Here is a 21699-nt window from a genome sequence, read left to right as displayed (position 1 = left end):
TAATGAACTCCAAATGTCAATATTGGGAAATGGACAAGGGATGGGGTCAGCCAGAGAGAGAGAGAGAGAGAGAGAGAGAGAGAGAGAGAGAGAGAGAGTTAAATTGCTCATACTCAATGGCTTTATGGGAGAAAGGAATATTAAATTTAGCATCTTATTACCTAGCCTGGCCCAAACTCCTTTTACCTAGAGAGCTCTCCCCATTTCCCCTCTGTATTAGCCTTTGCAAAGTGCATGAGATTGCAGATAAATCCCAGCTTATCTTTAATGTCAAATAAATACCTTCCACATTTGTCAGGAGAGTGAACCTGATGATTTTAGAGACCTAAGCCTTGAGTTAGGGAGACCTGAGTTCAAATTTGACCTCAGATTCTTACTACCTGTATAACCTACAGCAAGTCACTTAATCTCTTTTTGCCTCAGTTTCCTCAACTGTAAAATGTGAATAATAATAGTACTCACCTTGTAGGGCTTATGTGAAGATAAATGGAGATAACATTTGCTAAAGAAAAAAAAGAAGCAGCATTTAGTATAGTGCCTGGCACATAGCAGATACTATATTAATACTTCTTCCCTTTTCTCCTTCCCCTTCCCCACTCAATTCTCAAACCTGAATGCCCCCAGACAAAAAAAAATTCTCAAATCTTTTGAAAAGTTTAAACTATCATTCAATATTATTGTGGTTGTTTAGACATGGTCCTGTTATGAGGACCCCAGAACTTTGCTGTCCACATCCTAGAAATTGAACATCATAGATACTGTCCAGGAAATGAAGGTTCTGAAAAGTACTCCCACTTTGAGTCAGCAAGAGGGAAATGTAGCCAGACTATGGCATTATTCTAGGTCTGCCCTGCCATTTAAGACAAGGAAGGGCCACGAAGACTGCAACCAGTTCAATGGTAAGAGGAAACCCAAAACAAATGAAAGTGAATGATGCAGAATTTAAAAGAAGAAACTTGGCCTCAAAGAAGAGATATAAAAAGATGCCTTCCTTCCAATCTTTTGGCTGGGGGGTGGGGGTGAAACAGTACTTCTATTGTCATATTGCAGATATATTTGTTGATTTATGCTGCTTCCCTCCCTTCTTCCTTTTCATTAAAAAAATTATCTGTTATAAGAGGTGATCTCTGGGAGAAGGCTAGAAGAGGGGTATAAGGGAAATAAGACAATTTAAAAAACAATATACAACAAAAATTATTTTTAAAGGGGGCAGCTGGGTGGCTCAGTGGATTGAGAGTCAGGCCTAGAGATGGGAGGTCCTAGGTTCAAATCTGGCCTCAGACACTTCCTAGCTGTGTGACTCTGGGCAAGTCACTTAACTCCCATTGCCTAGCCCTTACCACTCTTCTGCCTTGGAACCAATACACAGTATTGATTCCAAGATGGAAGGTAAGGTTTGTTGTTGTTGTTTTTTAATTATTTTTTTAAAAAGACAAAAAAAGGTCTATCAGCCTGCCAGTGACCCAGATATAACAACTGGCAGATCCTATTAAACTGGAAAGGCTCTGAGCAGGAATTTGGCAATGAATCATTTGTCTTTCATCTGAAGACTTCTTTAGCTAATCACAAAAAGGCCTGTCTAGGCAACCAGAGGGGTGGCTTCTAGAGGAGGACTTTTTGGACCACACAGATTCATGAAAACTATTTCAGTATGGAGGAGTTAATGAAATAGGACCTTATGAATTGCTGACGTGTTGATCATCACAATCATTAGCATTAACAAAGTCATTTGTTCATCCATGCCCAGGCCAGAACTTTGACCATTTTCATGCTAACTTTTCTAATGCTTTACACTCTCTAAATTCAAATGACTCAGGTAAAGAGTCGTCTTCTACTTTGCCTAACTGATCATTACCTTAGCTAATAGATATTCCCAATTAGAAAAATAAACAAACAACTTTAGCTCTGTAAATTATATAGTTCATTGTGATAATGGATAGAATTAAAATGTTTCTTTTATGAACTTACCACAAGAGATTTTGTTTCATATTCCAGCAATCAAATGTCCACCATTAGTTGCCCCACATCAGGGGGCATTCCATTGCTCCGGGGAAAATGGAAATATGAGTTATAATTCTACTTGTGACTTTTCCTGCAAAAGTGGTCTTATGATAATAGGATCCCATATACTCAAGTGTACAGCTTCAGGATCCTGGACCTCACTTGCTCCATCCTGTAAAGGTAAATTATCACTGTTCACATTTTTAATAATAATTTATGGCTTATGAAATGCTATACTAACACCAAATCTATGTACAAATACAGTGCCATCATATTATACCCATTTTACCCAACCCAAAGTTGATGCTCAAAGGGGTGAAATGACCTACTTACAATAAATGGAAGACCAGGATTCAGATCTACTATTTCCTAGGACAGTACTCTTTGTTGTAGCATTACTGCTAAGCTAGAGAAGATGAGAGTCATCATTGACTTTTGCAGGAGAAAGCTGCCATAGTCAGATTGAGAATAAATTTAAGTTCTTAGGGTGATTGTTCATCAAAACAGCTTGCATTATAGGTTGTAAATTTTAAAAATTAATATTCAATACCCAAAGTATTATATTTAATAATATTTAACTTGAAGCAAAAGGAAAATAAAAGGCTAGGGAAACAGAGAGAGCTCACCAGCCTCCCACATAGAAAAAGAGACTGAGGGAGGTGTTACCCACAGCTTAAAAACCATAACCTAAAGGATGCACATAAACAGAAAGGGAAAAGGATTCTTGGGAGGAATGAAGAATTCTGGGAGATGAAGTCCAAAGAATACAAAATTTCCACTTACACTAGGTCCATAATGGTACCACTTCTCTTTTTTATATTCTAGCCATCAGGTGCCCAGTATTAGATGACCCAAAGTGGGGAAACATGGAGTGTTCCTACAATGAGAGAGACTCCAGGGATAGCACTATCTGTCATTTTACCTGTGATGAAGGCTTTGTACTGAAAGGATCTGACAGCGTGCAATGCTCAACTTATGGTAATTGGACAGCACCTCCTCCAACTTGTGAAGGTAAAGTCTGGTTAAACTTGAATGAATGAATGAAGGAGAGCAAAAAGTCTAGGATAATGATGAGTTTAGTGGTGCCTTTAAATCATTGGCACTGAGATGATTGTTAAACCCATGAAAGAGGATTAAATTAACAAAATAAAGTGTAGAGGGAGCACTGAAGAGGGACTAGGACTGAACCCTAATGAATACCCAAAGTTAGAAGGCATAGTGTGAAGGAGGAACCAGGAAAGGAGACTGAGAAGTGGTCACACAGATAAAGGAGATGTAGGAGAGCACAGTGTCAAAAAACAACAACAACAAGGACAACAACAGAAAAAGCTCACCCAATAACTATAACAAAGAAAAGAGAGCATCTGGGAAGAAATGCAATTGTGTTAAGTGAAGCAAATAAGTTATGAATGATGATGACTTGGGGGCAGCTGGGTGACTCAGTGGATTGAAAGTCAGACCCCGAGGTGGGAAGTCCTGGGCTTCAAATCTGGCCTCAGACATTTTTTACCTGTGTGAACCTGGACAAGTCACTTGCCTAGCCCTTACAACTCTTCTGCCTTAGAAACAATACACAGTATTGATTTTAAGGTGGAAGGTAAGGGTTTTAAGAAAAAAGAATGCTGGGGACTGAGAAAAAAACCCATCAGATTTTATACTTAAGAGATTATTGTTAGTTTTACAGAGTTTAGCTTCATTTAAATGAGGAAGACAGAAGCTAAATTGTTGAATAGGGTTAATGTTTGTATAATAAGAAGACTGTTTAAAAGAACTAAGGATGTTTAGCCTAGAGATGACTGGGGGGGAAGAAGAAAGGTGACAAGTGCCATCACAGGTATGAGGAATTATCACATGGAAAGATTAGACTTGTTTTATTTCACCCCAGAGTTAGACATTGGGGTAAAGAATGCATGTTGCAGAGAAGAAAAAATTAGAAGAAACGAGTCTTAGTTTGAGCTATCCCAGAGTATAATGGGTTTTCTTAAGAAGAAATGAAATCCTCTTCTTTGGAAATTTTCAGCTGAAAGCTGCATGGCCACAAGTGGAATAGTGGTGTCCTTTACATAAATAAGTTAGGAAGAAGTTGAGTTGGATGAGAAAGGGGAAGATAATGAGTGCTGTTTTAGACATGTTGAGTTTGAAGCAACTATTGGAAATATTCATCAAATGATTGGTAGAGAGGGACTGGAGCTCAGGAGAGAGATCAGGGCTCATTAGATAGATCTATGAGTCATCTGAATGGAGATAAGTGAATCTATTAAAGCAAATGCAGTTACCAAAAAATAATACAGAGAGAAAAGAGAAGAGAGAGTAGAACAAAGCCTCATTTAGTGTCCAGGAGCAGGATAATTACCCCAGCAAAGGAGACTGAGAATCAGTGGTTAGACAGGCAAGAACCAAGGGTCAAGAAAGAGCAGTAGCATGGATGCCATGGGAGGAGAAAGTATTCAGGAGAAGGGAGTGGATGACAATGCCAAAAGTGATGGAGAAGTCAAGTAAATCGAGGACAAATAAAGGCTTTTTGCATTTAGCAGCTAAGAAATCATTGAAAAGGCTATCAGATGGGTGAAAGGATTGGAAGAAGATTGCAAAGAATTGAGAAATGAGTAAGATGTGAGGAAATGATGCCAATGAGTGTGACTTTCTAGGAAAATGAAAGGGAGAAGAGTTATGGAACAATAGCTTGTAGAGAATATAGGCGTAAGTAAAAGTGTTTTGCTTTTTTTTGATGATGAAAAACTTGGGGCATTTTTTGTGGGTAGTGGGGAAGTAGTTAACAGATTGAAGATGAAAGGGAGAGGAAATTATTGATGGGGCACACTTCCAGTGGAGATATGAAGAAATAAGATGAGAATAACAAATAGAGTATTTGACTTTGATAAGGTAAAGGGCCACCTTCTTATTAGAGACTGGAGCAAAATAAGAGAGAAAGAAGAGGTCATGCATAGGGGTTTTGAAGTGTGGAGTAAGGAAGAATAGGGAACACAGAACAAATGGCTTCTATTTCCTCAGTAAAGTAAGAAGCAAAGTGCTCTGCTAAGAAAGTGGTGTCAAAGGCAATATGGGAGGCTTATGGGAAGAGGAGAAAGTTTGCAGTTACTGTTATATAGAAAATAATAGAGTCAGACATCAGGGAGGAATAAAAAGATTGAAGTATAGCAGTGAATACTTAGTTGAGATTAAATAATATAAAATTAGTCCAGTTGAAATAGGCATATGAATATCCTTGGCATGGTTCAAGAAAAGGTGAAAAGGAGCACTACATCATGCTGCCTTCATATATAAACTTCAAATTTATATCTGAATAAAAGGATGTTTCCTCTAAGGGCAACTATATTTTATTTTATTAACACTAGTTGTTAACATCATATGAATTTACCCAGGAGGAAATGAAGTGAGGCAGATTTTTAATTCATGTCACTTTTTTTCCCTCTACCTTTTCTCTGCAGTTGTCAAATGCCCAGAATTGATTCTTCCTAAACCAATGCTGATGAATTGCTCTCACCCGTGGGGGAATTTCAGTTATGAGTCCACGTGTATCTTCTATTGCCCCACAGATCAAATGTTAAATGGCTCCCCAGAAATAAAGTGCCAAGCAGAAGGCAAATGGTCAAAAAAGATGCCAACCTGCCAAGGTATGCTAATCTAGTGGGTCAGAATGTCACCTTGATATAACTGATGACAGAATTGGTGCAGCTTTTCTGACTCTTTCCAACAGGTCTTTCTCTAAGCACTTCTATATGTTTGTGTGAGGTTTCTTTCTCCTTGGATAGAGCAGTGATTTTGCTTCAAACACAGAGATAGAGTTTAAGTTTAGCAGCTTTGCCAGCCATTCACTGATCTTTTTTTACCTTTCAAATTCATTGAGTGAATTCATCTTATTCACTTGTAACCTGCTGCTTAACCTAGTCCAGAAAACATTTAAAATTCCAGATTTAATTCATATAGGTATCTGATACTTGTGATTACAAGAGGTAATGTTACTCAATGATTTAGATTTTCATTGACATGCACTCTCCCATCTCCAACTGACCATTGAAGATCCTGAACTGAATCCCCATAGACATTTGAAGTTCAATATCTCCAAATTTAATTCATTATGTGAAGATTAAATTGTAATCCTCTGATTATGAGAATGAAAATATATAGCTCCTCCTTTATTGGGAAGATTGAATTGTAATCCACAATCCATTTTTAGATTTTAATCCCCAAAAGGTGATAAACTCAGTATTTTAAGTAGATCTACCCATTTTAACTACAAAAAGGTATTAAGTAACTACAAAAGGTGAACTAACCAAAAAAGGTATTAAGTAACCTAAAAAGATATAATCTAATCAAAGAAGGTGTGAACTAAAGAGGGGGCAGTCCTGGAGAAAAGTGTCTGCTGTGATTGGTAGACGTGAAATTTAGGGGAGGTGACACAAGAGAAAAAGATCATTAAAAAGAGTATCAGAGGCCAGAAGAAGAGATTTGAGATTCGAATTGGATGGAGGATTCTCTGACTCGGAGTTGGACTAGAGGAACTGGACCCTTGGAGGAACTCATGCAGGAAACCACAGACTGCTTTTCCATTTTAGACAGTCACCGTTGTTGAGTGAAATGCTGACATAGTGACTCTGCATTTCTCAGAGGTCTAAACCTCCCAGAAAGGGCCATCGTCTTGAGACTCTTTTTCCTGATTAGGGCCTTAGTATTTTCTACTTGGCTCAGAGGAAGCCAGAGTTTCCCCCCCTTCTCTCTCTCTCTCTCTCTCTCTCTCTCTCTCTCTCTCTCTCTCTCTCTCTCTCTCTCTCTCTCTCTCTCTCTCTCTCCTCTCTCTCTCTCTCTCTCTCTCTCTCTCTCTCTCTCTCTCTCTCTCTCTCTCACTCCTTAATATTTCCCCTCTATTGTAAATAAACTACCATAAATTCCATTTACTTTAGTAATTCATTTTGGGATTTAGTGACCACCTAATTAATATATTTCAGTCTCAACCACAATATAAATTTAACAATTAGTTTTCTCCTCTCTTCCTAATTTTCTTATTACTGTCAAGGGTACTATCATCCTCCCATTTTCTCAGGTGCAGAATCTAAGTGTTATCCTCAACTGTTCGCTCCACTGCACACATCCAATCTATTGCCAAGTCTTGTCATTTTTACCTAAAGAACATCTCTTATATGTGTTTCCTTCTCTCCTTTACTATTGCCACCATCCTGGCTCAGGCCCTCATTTCCTCATATTTAGAATATTGCAATAGCCTATTGGTGTGTCTGCCTGCCTCAAGTCTTTCCCCACTCCAGTCCATTGTCCGCTCATCTATTAAATTGGACATCCCAAATCATAAGTCTGGCTAGGTCATCTTCTTATTCAATAAACTCCAGTGGTTCCCTGTTCCCTCCAAGATATATATAGAGGTTCCTCCAAGAGGAAGAGGGGAAAGGGATCATCCCTCCCCAAACAGACTTGCAGAGAGCTGAGGGTCCCTACTCTGGGCCCTTCCACCCCCTTCCCCCTCCCCAATGTGAAATCATACCTGCCCTGACCAATATTGCTGTGCATGTAGTGTATCAATGTGTGCAAAAGGGAGAGGAAGGGGCAAACCTGAGCCACTGGCCCACTCCTGTGGTCCCAGCTCAACAGTCATGGTACCACACTGAGCACAGGGATGAAGTAATAGTCCAGGGTGCTGGGGTTACTCAGAGGCCAGGCCTGCCCATCACCCTGAGGGACCCCAAACAGGAGGCATCCTCAGGCTATTGTCCTGCCAATCCAATGAGCACACTAGACTATATATAAAATCCTCTGTTTGAATTTTGAAGCCCTTCATAATCTGGTCCCTTCCTTACATTTACAGCCTCTTACTCCCTAATCCATTTGGATATGAGAAGTGAGATCAAGATCTTGTCCAAAGAATTGTCAACTCAGGCAATCTCCAAATTACCTTATTGTATTTTGGGAGGGATGGCAGTAGTTTGGACAATGGAAAGAGGGGACTTTTATCTTCTTTGTAGTCTAGGAATGAATTGATTGTTTGGGTTTAGTTGTCAGGGAAGGATTGCTTGAGTGGTTAGAGTTTTGTTGTAACCAAGGGACAGATGTCAATTTTATCCAAGGTTTATTTCCCCATCATGGGGGGAAGGGGTGAAAAATGATATATTAACCACCCTGGGAGCAACTCTCAGTCAATTTTCAACTAGTTTTTGCACAGGCTCCCAGAAGGGAAAATTCCTAGTCCACTATACCTATACTGATCGACCGATTGCAGAACTCCTATGCACATCCTTGTAACTGCCCATAAACATCCATTTAGCAACCTATCTGCATGGCAGCCCACATCAGTTCCATGTATTCTATAACCCAAAGGCACTTATTCCTGGAGCAAGATTCTCCATTTCTTCACTGTGCATTTTTTTTTTAGAATGAAGGGTAGGGACATGGAGGAGTTATGTTTATTTTTTAATTTTAATTCTTTAACCCTCACTTTCAGTCCCAGCAACAACTCTAAGAAAGAAGAGCAAGGTCTAGGCAAATGGGGTCAAGTGATTTGTCCAGGGTCACACAGCTAGGAAATGATCTTCCTTCCTGACCATATGTTCTCATTGGATATCCTCCATGCCTGAATTTCTCTATCTCTTCATCTCCATCTCCTGGCTTCTCTGCATTCCATCAGATAGTCTCACTTTTGTCCAGAAGTGTTTCCCATTCCCCATAATTCTACTGCCTTTGTTCTGTGATTAGTTCTTATTTATCCTGCTTATGTCTTGTCTGTACATTGTTATTGTTGTTCAGTCACTTCGGCAGTAACCAACTCTTTGTGACTTCATTTGAGGTTTTCTTGGTTGAAATGCTGTATTGGTTTGCTATTTCCTTCTCCAGTTCATTTTATACAGGAGGAAATGGAAGCAAAGAGGATTAACTGACTTGTCTAGGGTCATAAAGATACTAAGTGTCTGAGGCTGGATCTGAACTTACAAAGATGAGTCCTTGAGGAAGAGATTTTTTTTTCTTTCTTTGTACTTCCAATGTTCAGCACAGTACCTAATAGATAGTAGGTGCTTAATAAATGCTGGTTAACTTATCTGTTTCGAAACTCCTTTCCCTCATGCAGATCACAACCAATCCATAATTTAGTTGATGATATTTAGGAATTTCTTGACACTCAGAGAGATTAAATGAATTGCATACTATCATAGAAGTTCAATCTGAAACTAAGTCTTAAGTTCAAATCCAACATTCATTCCAGCACAATGTCAAACATATAAATGTCTCTTTGTTGATTGATTATACTATAGTGCCTCCCATCATTTAATATATCACCTCTCAAAAAAGACATGGATATCCATTGTTTGTATTTCCAGTATTTCCGTTTACTCTTAAATATTGTGGCAAACTTTTGTTACTCATAATAAAAGCTATTCAAAAGGTAGTAGAAGACAGCAAGAAAGATTTCTATCTTTCTTGTTGGACAGATTCCCCTATAGGAAGCTTTGGGGAAGACTGGTTAAAAATAACATAGGATAGGAAGACAATGTCTTCAGGGAAGCCTAGGTAGTAGATAGTGAAGAACCAACCATTTCTTCTCTCTCCCAATCTCCTTAATGATTACTTGTGGAGGGAAAAATGAAGATTCATTTGGAGAACATAATCATCTCAAGGAACACTAAAAAAAAAATACATAGGGTAGTCAGTCGTCTTCACCATTGGAACAAACTCCATAGTTAGTGAGATCACAGTCCTATTTGGGTATTTGAATACTCATTTCTAGTGTTCCTTGTGTCATTCCTTTTATTAGGGTCTTACTCTGACTCACTTAAAAATTCTGCTAATGACTTAATCACTATTGATAAAGCTACCCTCTATACCCATTCATTACATAGTACTTCATTTTTGTGATATCCATTTCCTTCTTCACATTCCTTCATTTGCTTCACTATCAGCAACACCAGGACCTTTGATGAGTAAAATCAATGATTTCTGCAAGTTGGTACAATTTCATAGTACTTTGTAGGATCTTTGGATCTCGTTGGTTCTAGTACTAACCTGCTTGGGGGGATTGGGATTTGTTACAGGGAACCCCTTGTCCATTCAGGAAGCACTGACTTACTTTGGAGGAGCAGTTGCATCTGTAACAAGTCTTGTGATAGGTGGTTCAATCCTGGTTATTCTAAGGAAACGTTTCAGACAAAAAGGTAAGGGAGAAAAGATAAGAGCTTTATATTCTATGTTGTGAAGTGGATTTTAAACCATTTATTCTACTGCCACAGTCATGTTGTCTTCCTCACTGCTCTGCAAAAAGTAACCAACAACAAATGGGTGGGGGAGGGTGGGAGAAGAAGGTCCATATCTCCAATAGAGGGTGTTATGGTTAGTATGGCTTTCAGATGACTTAAGTAAGCATTACTTAAAATTTCTGACTAAGATCTCCTGTCTGATTTAGCTCCATTTCTTGGTTACTTGAGGGAAGAAAACTCACGGATATTCTTTTATAGTCTGCCCTGTTCACTAGGAATACTTCACGTTTCTGCTATTTTTCTAGGACAAATCTCATGTCCCTTTTGGGGACAGTTGGTTAAGTTAGTAAGTGAGGAAAGGCAGAGTAATGCCCACTGCAGAGCTTAGTGAAAAAATAATAGCACCTCTAGCACTATTCACTTAATGTCTCTTTACCTCATTCCCAGACAACCCCAGAAGGGCCAGAACAGACATTGGGTTATCGTGGGTCCATACTTGTTGAAATGAATTCTCCAATTCTGAATGCTCCAAAGGAGTCCTTTGGGACATCCTTTCAAGGAGATGCATTCTTTAGTTTTGAAATGCCTTCAGAGAAGCCAAGGTAATAGATGGTAAAGAACCAACCATTTCTTCTCTCTCCCAATCTCCTTAATGACTACTTTTGGAGGGAAAAATGAAGTTTCATTCGGAGGGCATAATCATCTCAAGGAACACTCAAAAAAACAAAAACCACCATAGAATCATAGATTCATGGCTTGAAGAGACCTTAGAGATTAGCTAGTCCAATCCTTTACCCTTATAGTGAAGGAAACTGGAACCAAGAGATTCACATGGCTTGCTCAAGTTTACACTGGTAGTAAGCAGAATAATCAGAATTTGAATGTAAGCCCCCTGGTTCCAAATCCAGTGTTTTCTCAAAACACTATGAGGCCTCCTTTGGGACTTGTTCTGACTGGACCAGAGGGGCCAGAGAGTAGCTCATATGAATTTACAGTCTTAAACTATCCTAAAACCAGCCTAGATTTCTTATATTCCCCTGACCTGAGGCTTTTACCTAAGACTTTTTAAATTTGGCCATTTTACAGATAAGGGAACTGAGATTCAGAGAGATTATGACCTGCTAGATATCTTACAATTTGTAAGTGAGCAGAGATTAAAGCCTAGATTTTCTGACTACAACTACCCAGCATACCCCTCCCTTATCATCTTTTATTGTTTTGGAAATCACCTTATATTTCCTTTATTCCCTTTATTTTCCCCTTATCATACCCTTTATTAGTTATCTTTTTTACCCTTTTGTTCCTTCTTTTTCTTTTAAATCAACTCTTCATATCTTCTCACCTCCAATTGTCAGAGGATGGAAAAAGACCCCTGAACCCTCAAAGGTAATGTAGAAATATTTTTAAATTTTTAAAAAGCCCTTACCTTTCATAGTAACATTAATATTAAATATTAGTTCCAGGGCAGACATGTGGTAAGTGCTAGACAATTAGGGTTAGGTGACTTGCCCAGGGTCACACAGCTAGGAAATATTTGAGATCACATTTGAACCCAGGACGCCTGGCTTTCTATCCACTGAGTCACCTAGCTGCCTTAGGTGAAAATATTTTTGATGAAGCAATTTTCCCCATTTGTTATTTAATCAACTATACTATACATGAATGATAGAAACAAGACTTAAATTGTATATCTTTTATTTGCCAGATACCAAGTGTGAAGGATTTAAATTACTTTGTATCTAAGTAGGGTTGGAGGGGAGGGTTGCCAAAAACTTACTAGGAGACTGAATTAAAGATTCATGTGAAACAATTTACAATTGCTGTAAAATCCTATGAAAAAACTAAATAGTGATCTTTGATGGAATCTTAAAAGTTACCAGGGTAGAATTTAATTAGCACACATCTTATTTTTCAAAAATTAAATTCAGTAAAGGAAAGGGCTCAATCTTTCATTGAGTTAGTAGATCCTTTTGGATATGCATCATAACTTAGTTTATTTGAAAAATAAACACTACAAAAATGACCAATCAAAAGCCCTTCCATCCTTATACAAACACCATCATCTTTTCATTCTATAGCCTCATGGGAACACCTGGAGTTTTCACCAATGTGGCTTTTGACTCAATTCATTAAGGTAAGTGGTCCGTGGTGATAACTTTGGAGGGAAAAAAAAGGAGAAGAGAGGGTGATGAATTGTGAATTCTTTATGAAATGGTTATTAATTGAATTTTGGCATAAGATAGAAGCAATGATGGAAACTGGATAGTTGGGATACAGTGACCTCATTACTGATGAAGAAATTATAACTTCAGAGCCTCAATGTAAAATAAAAATAATAATGCTTGGACAATTTACCTAAAAATACTTTGTACGCCTTAAAGCACTATACAAAAAAGTTGCTACTATGACTACTTGTGTAACTTTAGGAAGGTCATTTAATATCTGTGGGCTTTGGTTTAATAAAGGAGTTGGTTCTAAAGTCCTCTCTTCCAATCTAGATCCTCTTTTATGATTTAGATCCAGGACCAAGGATTCTACTAATTAGTTGAAATACATAAATGATTTGACTGGTATAAATCCCTTCTCTGATACATACCAGCTATGTGACCCTGGACAGGTCACTTAACCTCTATGTCCAAGTCATCTTCTCATCAAGGTTTGGTTTTAAGAAGCAGAAAAGGTGTTGCTCTACATCAGCAGAGGGAGTTTCTCTCAGGGAGCTCCTTTTGCTGATGAAATCACAAATGATTTCATCAGAAGCTATATTCCTTCTCCTGGGTGCCTCTATGCAAAGCTGAGATGTTCTAGTGAGTCAGTATTGTGCAGATTGTGCTGGCTAATGATGGAAGAATGATAAAGCAATGAGTCAGAACTTAGCTAAGTTCTAGTCTGGGAGTTGAAAGTTCATGGCTACTACTTGTAGGCTTCCACTGATTCTTCTTAAGAGAGCTATTCTGCTAATATTTTTGATATTTTAATAATTTTGAGCCTAAGCTCAAACAAGACAAGTTCTATATGTCATTAAGGTTGAAGTAAGTAACTTCTCTCTCCTTTTCACAGACCCGCTTCTCCACAGCAGCAGCAGCAGCAGCATCTTTCTCAGGAGCCTCTTTCTGAATACGCCCATTCCTGCCAGACTTGACTTTTGCTGCAGCTTACCATGTGCAGTGTTCTGTAAATATCTGTAAATAAAAGATATTGGTTTCCTCTAGGTTTCCTCTGCTGCTAGTTCAGTAGGGTTGCAATTCTTCTGAGTGTGCCACCTACCACTTCTGTCTGACCTATCCATTATCCTTCTCCACCATAAAACAGCCATAGCCAGGACCAGAAGTTTCCAAAGGAGCTGTGAAGAATTGTTTCCCCCACTCCAGGCATTGCCACTTGAATTATCAGTGCTGTCCAATAGGATTGGGAACTGGTAGCAGTTGGAAAAATCCGACCACAGTAGCCACCATATGTTGGAGTGAGAAAAATGAAAGAGCCAAGGAATCATCTTTAGAAGGAAAGAGGAAGTTCCAGCCTTGGAGATGCAGCTTGCACACATAACACTCTTCTGTCTCCACCGGATCCTACTTAGGAGAGGCTTCTCTGACACCTGATGTTGAGACCTCTAAGTGGTGCCAGATGATGGAAGAAGATAAAGAATTAAGAGAAAATCCATAAAGTTGGCCAACTCTTCACTAACATTCCGATCTCCTTTTCTCCATGCCAGACCCACCAAGGATCAAAATTCAAATACCACATTAAAAAGAAAAAGATTCTACAAATCCTATAACCTTCTGGTTTCTTTAATGATGCACAGTCTACACATATCCCTGGATTTGTTGTTAAAGTTACTATTTGAGTGTAGCACTATCAATTTGCAATGGCTCCTTAATCAATCTATTAAGTATTTATTACATACCTACTCTTGGATAGCTAAGCGAATAGAGCACTGGGCCTAGAGACAGGAAGAATTGAGTTTGAATCTGTCCTCAGATACTTAGGACATGATCCTGGGCAAGTCATTCTACTTCATTTGCCTCAGTTTCCTCATCTGTAAAGGAGCCAGAGAAGGAAATGACAAACTACTTCAGTATCTTTGTCAAGAAAACTCCAAATACAAGGGACACGAATAGGCAGTTTTTAGATAAAGAAATCAAAACTATCCATAAGCACATGAAAAAATGTTCTAAGTCTCATAATTAGAGAAATGCAAATCAAAACAACTCTGAGGTACCATCTCACATCTAGCAGATTGGCCAATATGACAATAAAGGAAAATAATAAATTTTGGAGGGGATGTGGCAAAATCGGGACACTAATGCACTGCTGGTGGAGTTGTGAACTGGTCCAACCATTTTGGAAGGCAATTTGAAATTTTTCCCAAAGGTTTTTAAAAGACTGCCTGCCCTTTGATCTAGCCATACCACTACTGGGTTTGTACCCTAAAGAGATAATAGGGGGAAATATGTGCACAAAAATATTCACAGCCATACTCTTTGTGCTGGCCCCAAAATTGGAAAATCGGGGGGGGGGTGTTCATCAATTGGAGAATGACTGAACAAATTGTGGTATCTGATGGTGATCAAATACTATTGTGCTGAAAGGAATAATGAACTGGAGGAATTCCATGTAAACTGGAAAGACCTCCAGGAATTGATGCAGAGCAAAAGGAACAGAACCAGGAGAACATTATACACAGAGACTGATACACTGTGGTACAATCAAATGTAATGGACTTTTCTACTAGCAGCAATGCAATGACTCAGGACAATCCAGAGGGATTTATGAGAAAGAATGCTGTCCACATCCAAAGAAAGAAATGCAGAAGAAAAACTCATGATTGATCACACAGTTCAATGGGGATATGATTAGGGTTTTAATATTAAAAGATGACTCTACTGCAAATATGAATAACATGGAAATAGATTTTGAACAAGGATACATGTATAACTCAGTGGAACTGCTTGTCAGCTCTGGGAGGGGGGAGGAAGGTGAGGGTATCATGAATCATGTAACTATGGGAAAATATTATAAAAAATGAATTGTTTTAAATAAATAAATAAAAGAAAACCCCAAATGGAGTCACAAAGAATAGAACATGATTGAAATGACCTAACAAAAACAATAACATATCTACATGGTTTTCAGTACTTCAAAGGACAACCCCCCACCCACCAGAGAAGTAGCTTCCTTAGTCTGTGAGTTGTACACACAATTCCAATGGACAACTTCTTCCAGAACCAGGTATAATCTGGCACTGGTGAGAAGGATAATGGGAGACTGCCCTTATGGGAGCCATCTTGTCACTTAAGAGTTTAAATTCAATTCAAATCAATTTAATGATGAATTATTGAGTAGATACCATATATTCAAGGAGCTGAGCCAAGCAGGTGTAGGGGGGAATACAAAGTTGAACAAGTCCTGACCCTCATGGTTTTATGATCTAACGAGGGAGATGAGACATATATTTATATATGTATGTATACATATATCTCAAGAAGTAGGATTCAGGGTACAATTAGAAGTGCTGTAGGAGCAGTACAAACCAAGTGTCATTGGGTCAAAGAAAGCTTAAGTGAGGAACAAAGAACTATAGTTGAAAAGGAACTTGGAGATCAGCTGGTTACACTAAGTCATACATAAGCATCTCTATAGACTAATTGTTGATGTAGAAGACTACATATTAGCATTATGTTTTATTGTATTCTTATCTATTTTGTTAAATATTTCCCAATTACATTTTAATCTGGCTCAGGCCATACTCAGTAGTGATGTGAACCATGTGTAGCCTGGGCATATTTGCCATCTCTGTTCTAATTCATCTCCTTCATTTGACAAGTGAAGAAAACCAGGTGACATGCCCAAGGCTACACAGTAAATGGCATCTTGGGAATTTAAACCCAGATCTTCTGACTGCAGGTTTTAAATGCTTTCTATTTTGCCTCCTAATCTCTCAGAAGATTGCAAGGGTCAAAAAGAGGCTTTAACAAAATTATAGAAGAGACTTGTATGTGTCTGTAGGGGGAAGAAATCAGAAAAGGAAAGATTAAAGATGTATGAGAGGGTGGAAGAAGTTCAGGAAAAGATCAGAGGGGATGGAATCAAGGGCATAATCAGAATTGGGGTTTGCCTTGGAGAAATCTGGAGTCAACTATTCCTTTGAGGCAGGAGGGGGGGGAAGAAAAAATTAGTAAATATACAAAAAAAACCCTAGATCTTATATCTTAGTGAACTCATATTTTAGTAAATTTTATCAGAAAGGAAGGAAGAAAGGAAGAAAGGAAGGAAGGATGGAAATAATTTTGTAAGTACCTGATAAGTGCCAGGGACTGTGATAAGTGCTTTACAAATATTATCATTTAATCCTCACAACAGTCCTGAAAGATAGGAGCTATTATTCCCACTTTACAGTTTAGGAAATTGAGGCAGACAACTTCAGTAGCTTGCCCAGGGTCACAAAGCTAGTAAGTATCTAAGGCTGAATTTGAACTCAGTTCTTCCTGACTCCTGGCCCAGCTCTCCAACTGCGCAGTACCATCGTCTTATGTGTCTAACATTAGAGAATCAAGGTCAGGTACAAGGGTCCAGGACACTGTACTCACTACCCTTCCTTAAGGAACCCATTAACTTTAGACTTAGGCATGAGTCTAGACCAAGTTCAGTCCTAGGGGATCCTGGCCCTTAATTAAAGGGTTTAGGTTCCCTTTTATTATACTCTTTCCTCCCTGTAGATTATTTATTTATAACTTAGATCCACCCCCTGCTGCTGTAGCCACATGGGAAAGGACTTATGTACTTCTCAGGGTTTTCTTTACATGGTTTTATTTAAAGCAACATGACTGGAAACAAAGATCCTAAATGGTCAACCAGAACCAAGAAGGATAACTCTGAGCATGTCCCTGGTGTAGCTGATGTTCTCTATAACTTATGAGGCACTGGGTTAAATGTTATAAGGGAAATTGGGATCTAAAGGATCCCACATTAAGGAGCTTCTTCTCTCATACATTTATACTATGTGTAACCCTATTATAAAAATGTCTGGATCTGGGATAGAAAGAAAAGACTTTGGGATCTCTTATCCATTTGGAAGAACAATGTAGTCTAGCTGGATCTGGAAACCTGGATTCATAAATGATGATCACAGACTATTTATTTAGTATCTCTAAGTCTTAGCTTTCTCATCTATAAAGTGACAATAATGTTCTAAGGCTGCCTGTCTCACAGGTTTGTTGTGGAAGAAGCACTTTGTCAATCTTAAGATCTTAAATCTATATGTAAACAAGTTTGGTTTTCCTCCATTTGTCTCAAGTCCTCCAGTGGGAAAAAATAAAGGCAATAGTTGCTTTCTGGCAGTCTTTCAAAGATAAGTGGGTGGGAGAATTGATATAATAAGCAAAAGCTGCTTTGAGAAATTGATCATTCAATAAATATTTATAGAAACATCCAATATCTATAATATATTATGCTAAGGGTAGGAAAATATACTTAATTTCCTTCATTATTTGTTTGACCCCACAATGCTTTGAGCACAAGTGCTTAATAAGTGTTTAATTGTTAAATGAGGCAGCTGAATGAGGAGACGTCATAGCTAATGCCTTAACACTTCAAAAGGACTGGCTCAGACAAAGACTTTATATGAGATAAGTTACATAACCAAAGGCTTGGATTGTGCCCCCCATATGCATTCCTTATCTGCAGTACCCTAAGCTCTCTTGTGATTCTTGCTTAGCATTTTTTATTTATTAATCCCAGTGTTTCTGGAATGGCATTCTCTCCCTTCTGGATGATTGTTGTAGAACTATAAAAGCCTTAAAGTATAGTGTTTTAAATGTGAGAAAAGGAGTTCCTGATCTCTACATCTATCTAGAACTGTAGGAGTTGTAGGTACAAAGGTCATATCCTACTCACAAGTAGTTTCTTTTCTTTTGGGCCCATCTATTATCCCAAGTCACAAAACAGGTTTAAGTCGGTTTGCAAGCTCAATACTCCCCAGTGCAAGTACCAGAACATGTGCTATTGTTCATGTAATTCTGTTAATGACACCTGAGAATACAAGTTATAAATAGATCTAGTTGTTGAAGGACAGAATTACCCTAAGGGGAGGAAGATATATCACTCATGATATCACCTCAGTGGCAGGCAACCAACTATGTACAAAGTTTCTTTCATCACTGGAATGTTCCTTTGATTAAATTAATAATGCACTGAGCTCCATTGCTACAGCTCCTACAGTTCCAGATAGATATGGAGAACAGGAACTCTTTTTCTATCTTTAAAACATAATACTTTAAGGCTTTTGAAGTGCTATACCAATCCTGTAACACAAAAAAAAAATCATCCCCATTTTGTAGATTAAAAATTGAGGCTTATCTCTATAAGCCTAGATAACTAGATAATCTCTGGTCACACAGCTAAAAAGTGACAGTGCCAGGGTCCAAACTCAGTTTTTCTGACTCTGTTGTGCCCTCTGAATATCCATCATCTTCAATTTCAAATATTCCTAGAACCCTTCGACTGACTATCTCTTTTGCCTTTCTTATACTTTACTTGGTATTATACTTCTTTGTGAAGATCAGTTACATCTACCTCAGCAGATTAAATCCATCAATAAACATTTATTAATCACTTACTTTGTGTCAGGCATCATGCTAAACACAAGGGATACAAAAAGAAGCAGAAGACAATCCTTGTACAGAAGGACTCACAATTAACTTATCAATGAATCAATTGCTAAGCATTTATTAAGCATCTACTATGTTCCATGCATTGTGTTAGATGCTGGAAATACAAAAACAAAAATGGAATATCTCTTGACTTCAAGGAGCTCATATTTTAAAGAGTGAAATAAAATGTCCATAAATAAGTATGTCCCACATACATAAAAAGTTAATACAATATAATTTTGAGAGAGAGCTCAAGAAGACTTAGAGGGATCAGGAAAGGCTTCCCATGGAAGCTGGTGCTTGGGCTTGAAGGAATCGGGTGTAGAAGTGAAAAGAGACTCAGGCATGAGGAGTTATCCAGTGCAGAGTCATGAAAATAGAATTATATTTAAGCAACCCAGAAGTTCCATCTCACAACCATCAAAGGGGGAAAGATGAAAAAAGAAATTAAATGTAGGAAAAGATATGGGAAAATAGACTCACTGATGTATTGTTGGTGGGCATATGAATAGGCTCAATCATTCTAGAAAGCAATTTAGAGTTATACATAACGAATCACAAAGCAATGAGTGCCTTTTAACATAATTATACCAAAACTGGATTTATACTCAAAACAGATCAAAGAATGAAGAAAAGGCCCTTCCTGTGTGGTGGCAAAAAACTGGAAACTAAATGGACATTCATTGATTGTTGCAGTTGCTCAGTCATTTCAGTCATGTTTGACTCTTCTGGAGTTTTCTTGATGAGCATACTGGAGTGGTTTGCCATTTCCTTCTTCTCCAGCTCATTTTATAGGGGAGAAAATTTTTTTCTAAGGTTAGCCAAAGCAGGCACCTCCTAACTATGGAGCTGATCAGATAGTCTTATCTTTATTTTTGTCTTTTTCAAGCCTGAATAATTAAGTTCATTCTTCCAAACTTTTGTTCTCAGGATATTTTCACACTCTTAAAAAATTATTGTGGACCCCAAAGAACTTTTGTTTATGTGAGTGGTTGGTAACAAATGAATCTGAGAAGTATCATTGGAGGAATGGTTGAATAAGTTGTATATGAATGTGATGGAGTGCTGTTGTGCTATAAGAAGTGAGGAGATAGATTATTATTTTATTTGATGTTTTTACAATATAATATATTATATGTAACATAACATATATAATATATTATATAATTATATGTACATATAAAATGTTATATTTTACTTTAAAAATATAGAAAGACATGAAATGATGTACAATGAAGGACAATTTATATCATACCATAAATATTATAAAAATCAACAATTTAGAGGATCTTTATAAATTAGTAAAGGATGCAATGAACAGAACCAGGAGACCAATTTTGACCCTAACAACATCATTATAATAACAGAACTTTGAAAGTTATAAACATAAGAATATTTTATATAGAGTCATTAATACCTTGGAAGAACTAGAAAATCTAGAAATTTAGCAAGCCTAATATGCATATATATGTATATGTGTATACATATAGTCATCAATTACATACTCTGTGTGTCTATGTGTGTGTGTGCAGCCACTGGGGGACTTTGTTTTGCCCAATTATACATATTTCTTTTTAATTCTTTTTGTTTCAGTGGGAGAGGAAGGGAGAGTAAATCAATTTCTGTTCATTAAAAAAAGTGGGGGTATTATAGATGTGAAGTGTTGCATTCACTTCCATACAGAATTACTATATTATTAGTTTTACTTAACTGTTCTACTTTGTAACACGAGACTTCCCATAAAGTGGAATTAATTTGTAAGTATATATTATGTAAAAACAAACATTAATACAACTGAAAGTGGCAAAAACAATAGAAGAGGAAATGCAAGGCCAATTGGACTGTCTGTACAATGCAGGAAGGGAAGTAATACATTAGACTGGAACAGATTGGAGGTTGTAAAGGATTTTAAATGTCAAACAAAGGAGTTTATATTTGATTGCAGAGCAACAGGAAGCAATAGGAAATTATTGAAAAGAGGAATGACCATCAGATCCAGGGGTGTGATGGTAAACATTTAAAAACCCCAGGGGAGAAGGAAGATAAAAAATGCACTTTAAAGTTTAATTTGCATTATTATCATTTGCTGTATTTATAACCATTCCTAATTGTATGATGGACAGCTAGGTGGCACAGTGGATAGAGTTTGAAGCTTGAGAAGGACATGGTAAACCACTCTCTATTGATCTATATACCTATACCTATACTTATATATATATATATATATATATATATATATATATATATATACGTATGTGTGTGTATACTATCGATCTATCCCTCTTATTTTACAGATGAAGCAACAGAGGTCCAATAATATCTAATGCTTTGTCTACAATCATAACAAGGAAGGATCAATTGTTGTTACTCTTCAGTTGGGTCTGACACTTTATTGACTCTACTGGGGTTTTCTTGGCAAAGATACTAGAGTAGCTTGGCACTTCCTTCTCTAGTTCATTTTATAGATGAGGAAACTGAGGCAAAATTAAGTGACATGTCCAAGGTCACATAGCTACTAAGTGTCTGAGGTTGGATTTGAACTAGGATGATGAATCTTCATGATTCCAACCCCAAAGGTCTATATACTAGACCACCTAGATGCTATAGGAAAGATCAGTGAAGGACTTTCAAGCCCACTTTGGACTACTTCGCTAGTATACTTTCCACTATACCACACTGCCAGGGTTTCCTGTTGTCACCTCTGACAAACAAGGATAGACTCGAGACTCAATCTGGTCTTCCAATTAAAACACTATACAAATTCCAGTTATTACTACTATCACTGCCAATAAAAAATCTAACCATTATTTCCAGTTAGCCAGGGTGCATTTTGGGGG

At 37.7% G+C, this 21699-nt stretch overlaps 1 protein-coding gene and 1 long non-coding RNA gene across 2 annotated transcripts in view; one reads left to right on the top strand and one right to left on the bottom strand.

Annotated features, from left to right (window-relative positions):
• The window catches only part of SELP (selectin P), a 50763-nt gene extending 35483 nt beyond the window's left edge, over positions 1-15280 (top strand). Inside the window, exons 11-17 of the mRNA XM_007480741.3 lie at positions 1996-2181; positions 2827-3012; positions 5451-5636; positions 10053-10172; positions 11570-11600; positions 12293-12348; positions 13275-15280. Coding sequence (XP_007480803.2) covers positions 1996-2181; positions 2827-3012; positions 5451-5636; positions 10053-10172; positions 11570-11600; positions 12293-12347 — 764 coding nt within the window. The 3' untranslated portion in view covers position 12348; positions 13275-15280. The remainder of the gene's footprint in view (positions 1-1995; positions 2182-2826; positions 3013-5450; positions 5637-10052; positions 10173-11569; positions 11601-12292; positions 12349-13274) is intronic.
• The window catches only part of LOC103099658 (uncharacterized), a 123367-nt gene that overhangs the window by 18308 nt on the left and 83360 nt on the right, over positions 1-21699 (bottom strand). Inside the window, exons 3-4 of the long non-coding RNA XR_008916098.1 lie at positions 1969-2173; positions 463-502 (exon numbers count right to left, since the gene is read on the bottom strand). This is a non-coding gene — a long non-coding RNA (uncharacterized LOC103099658). The remainder of the gene's footprint in view (positions 1-462; positions 503-1968; positions 2174-21699) is intronic.

Source organism: Monodelphis domestica, chromosome 2 (assembly GCF_027887165.1).
Source record: "Monodelphis domestica isolate mMonDom1 chromosome 2, mMonDom1.pri, whole genome shotgun sequence".
NCBI classification, from domain to species: domain Eukaryota; kingdom Metazoa; phylum Chordata; class Mammalia; order Didelphimorphia; family Didelphidae; genus Monodelphis; species Monodelphis domestica.
This window is presented reverse-complemented; position numbering and strand designations above follow the sequence as displayed.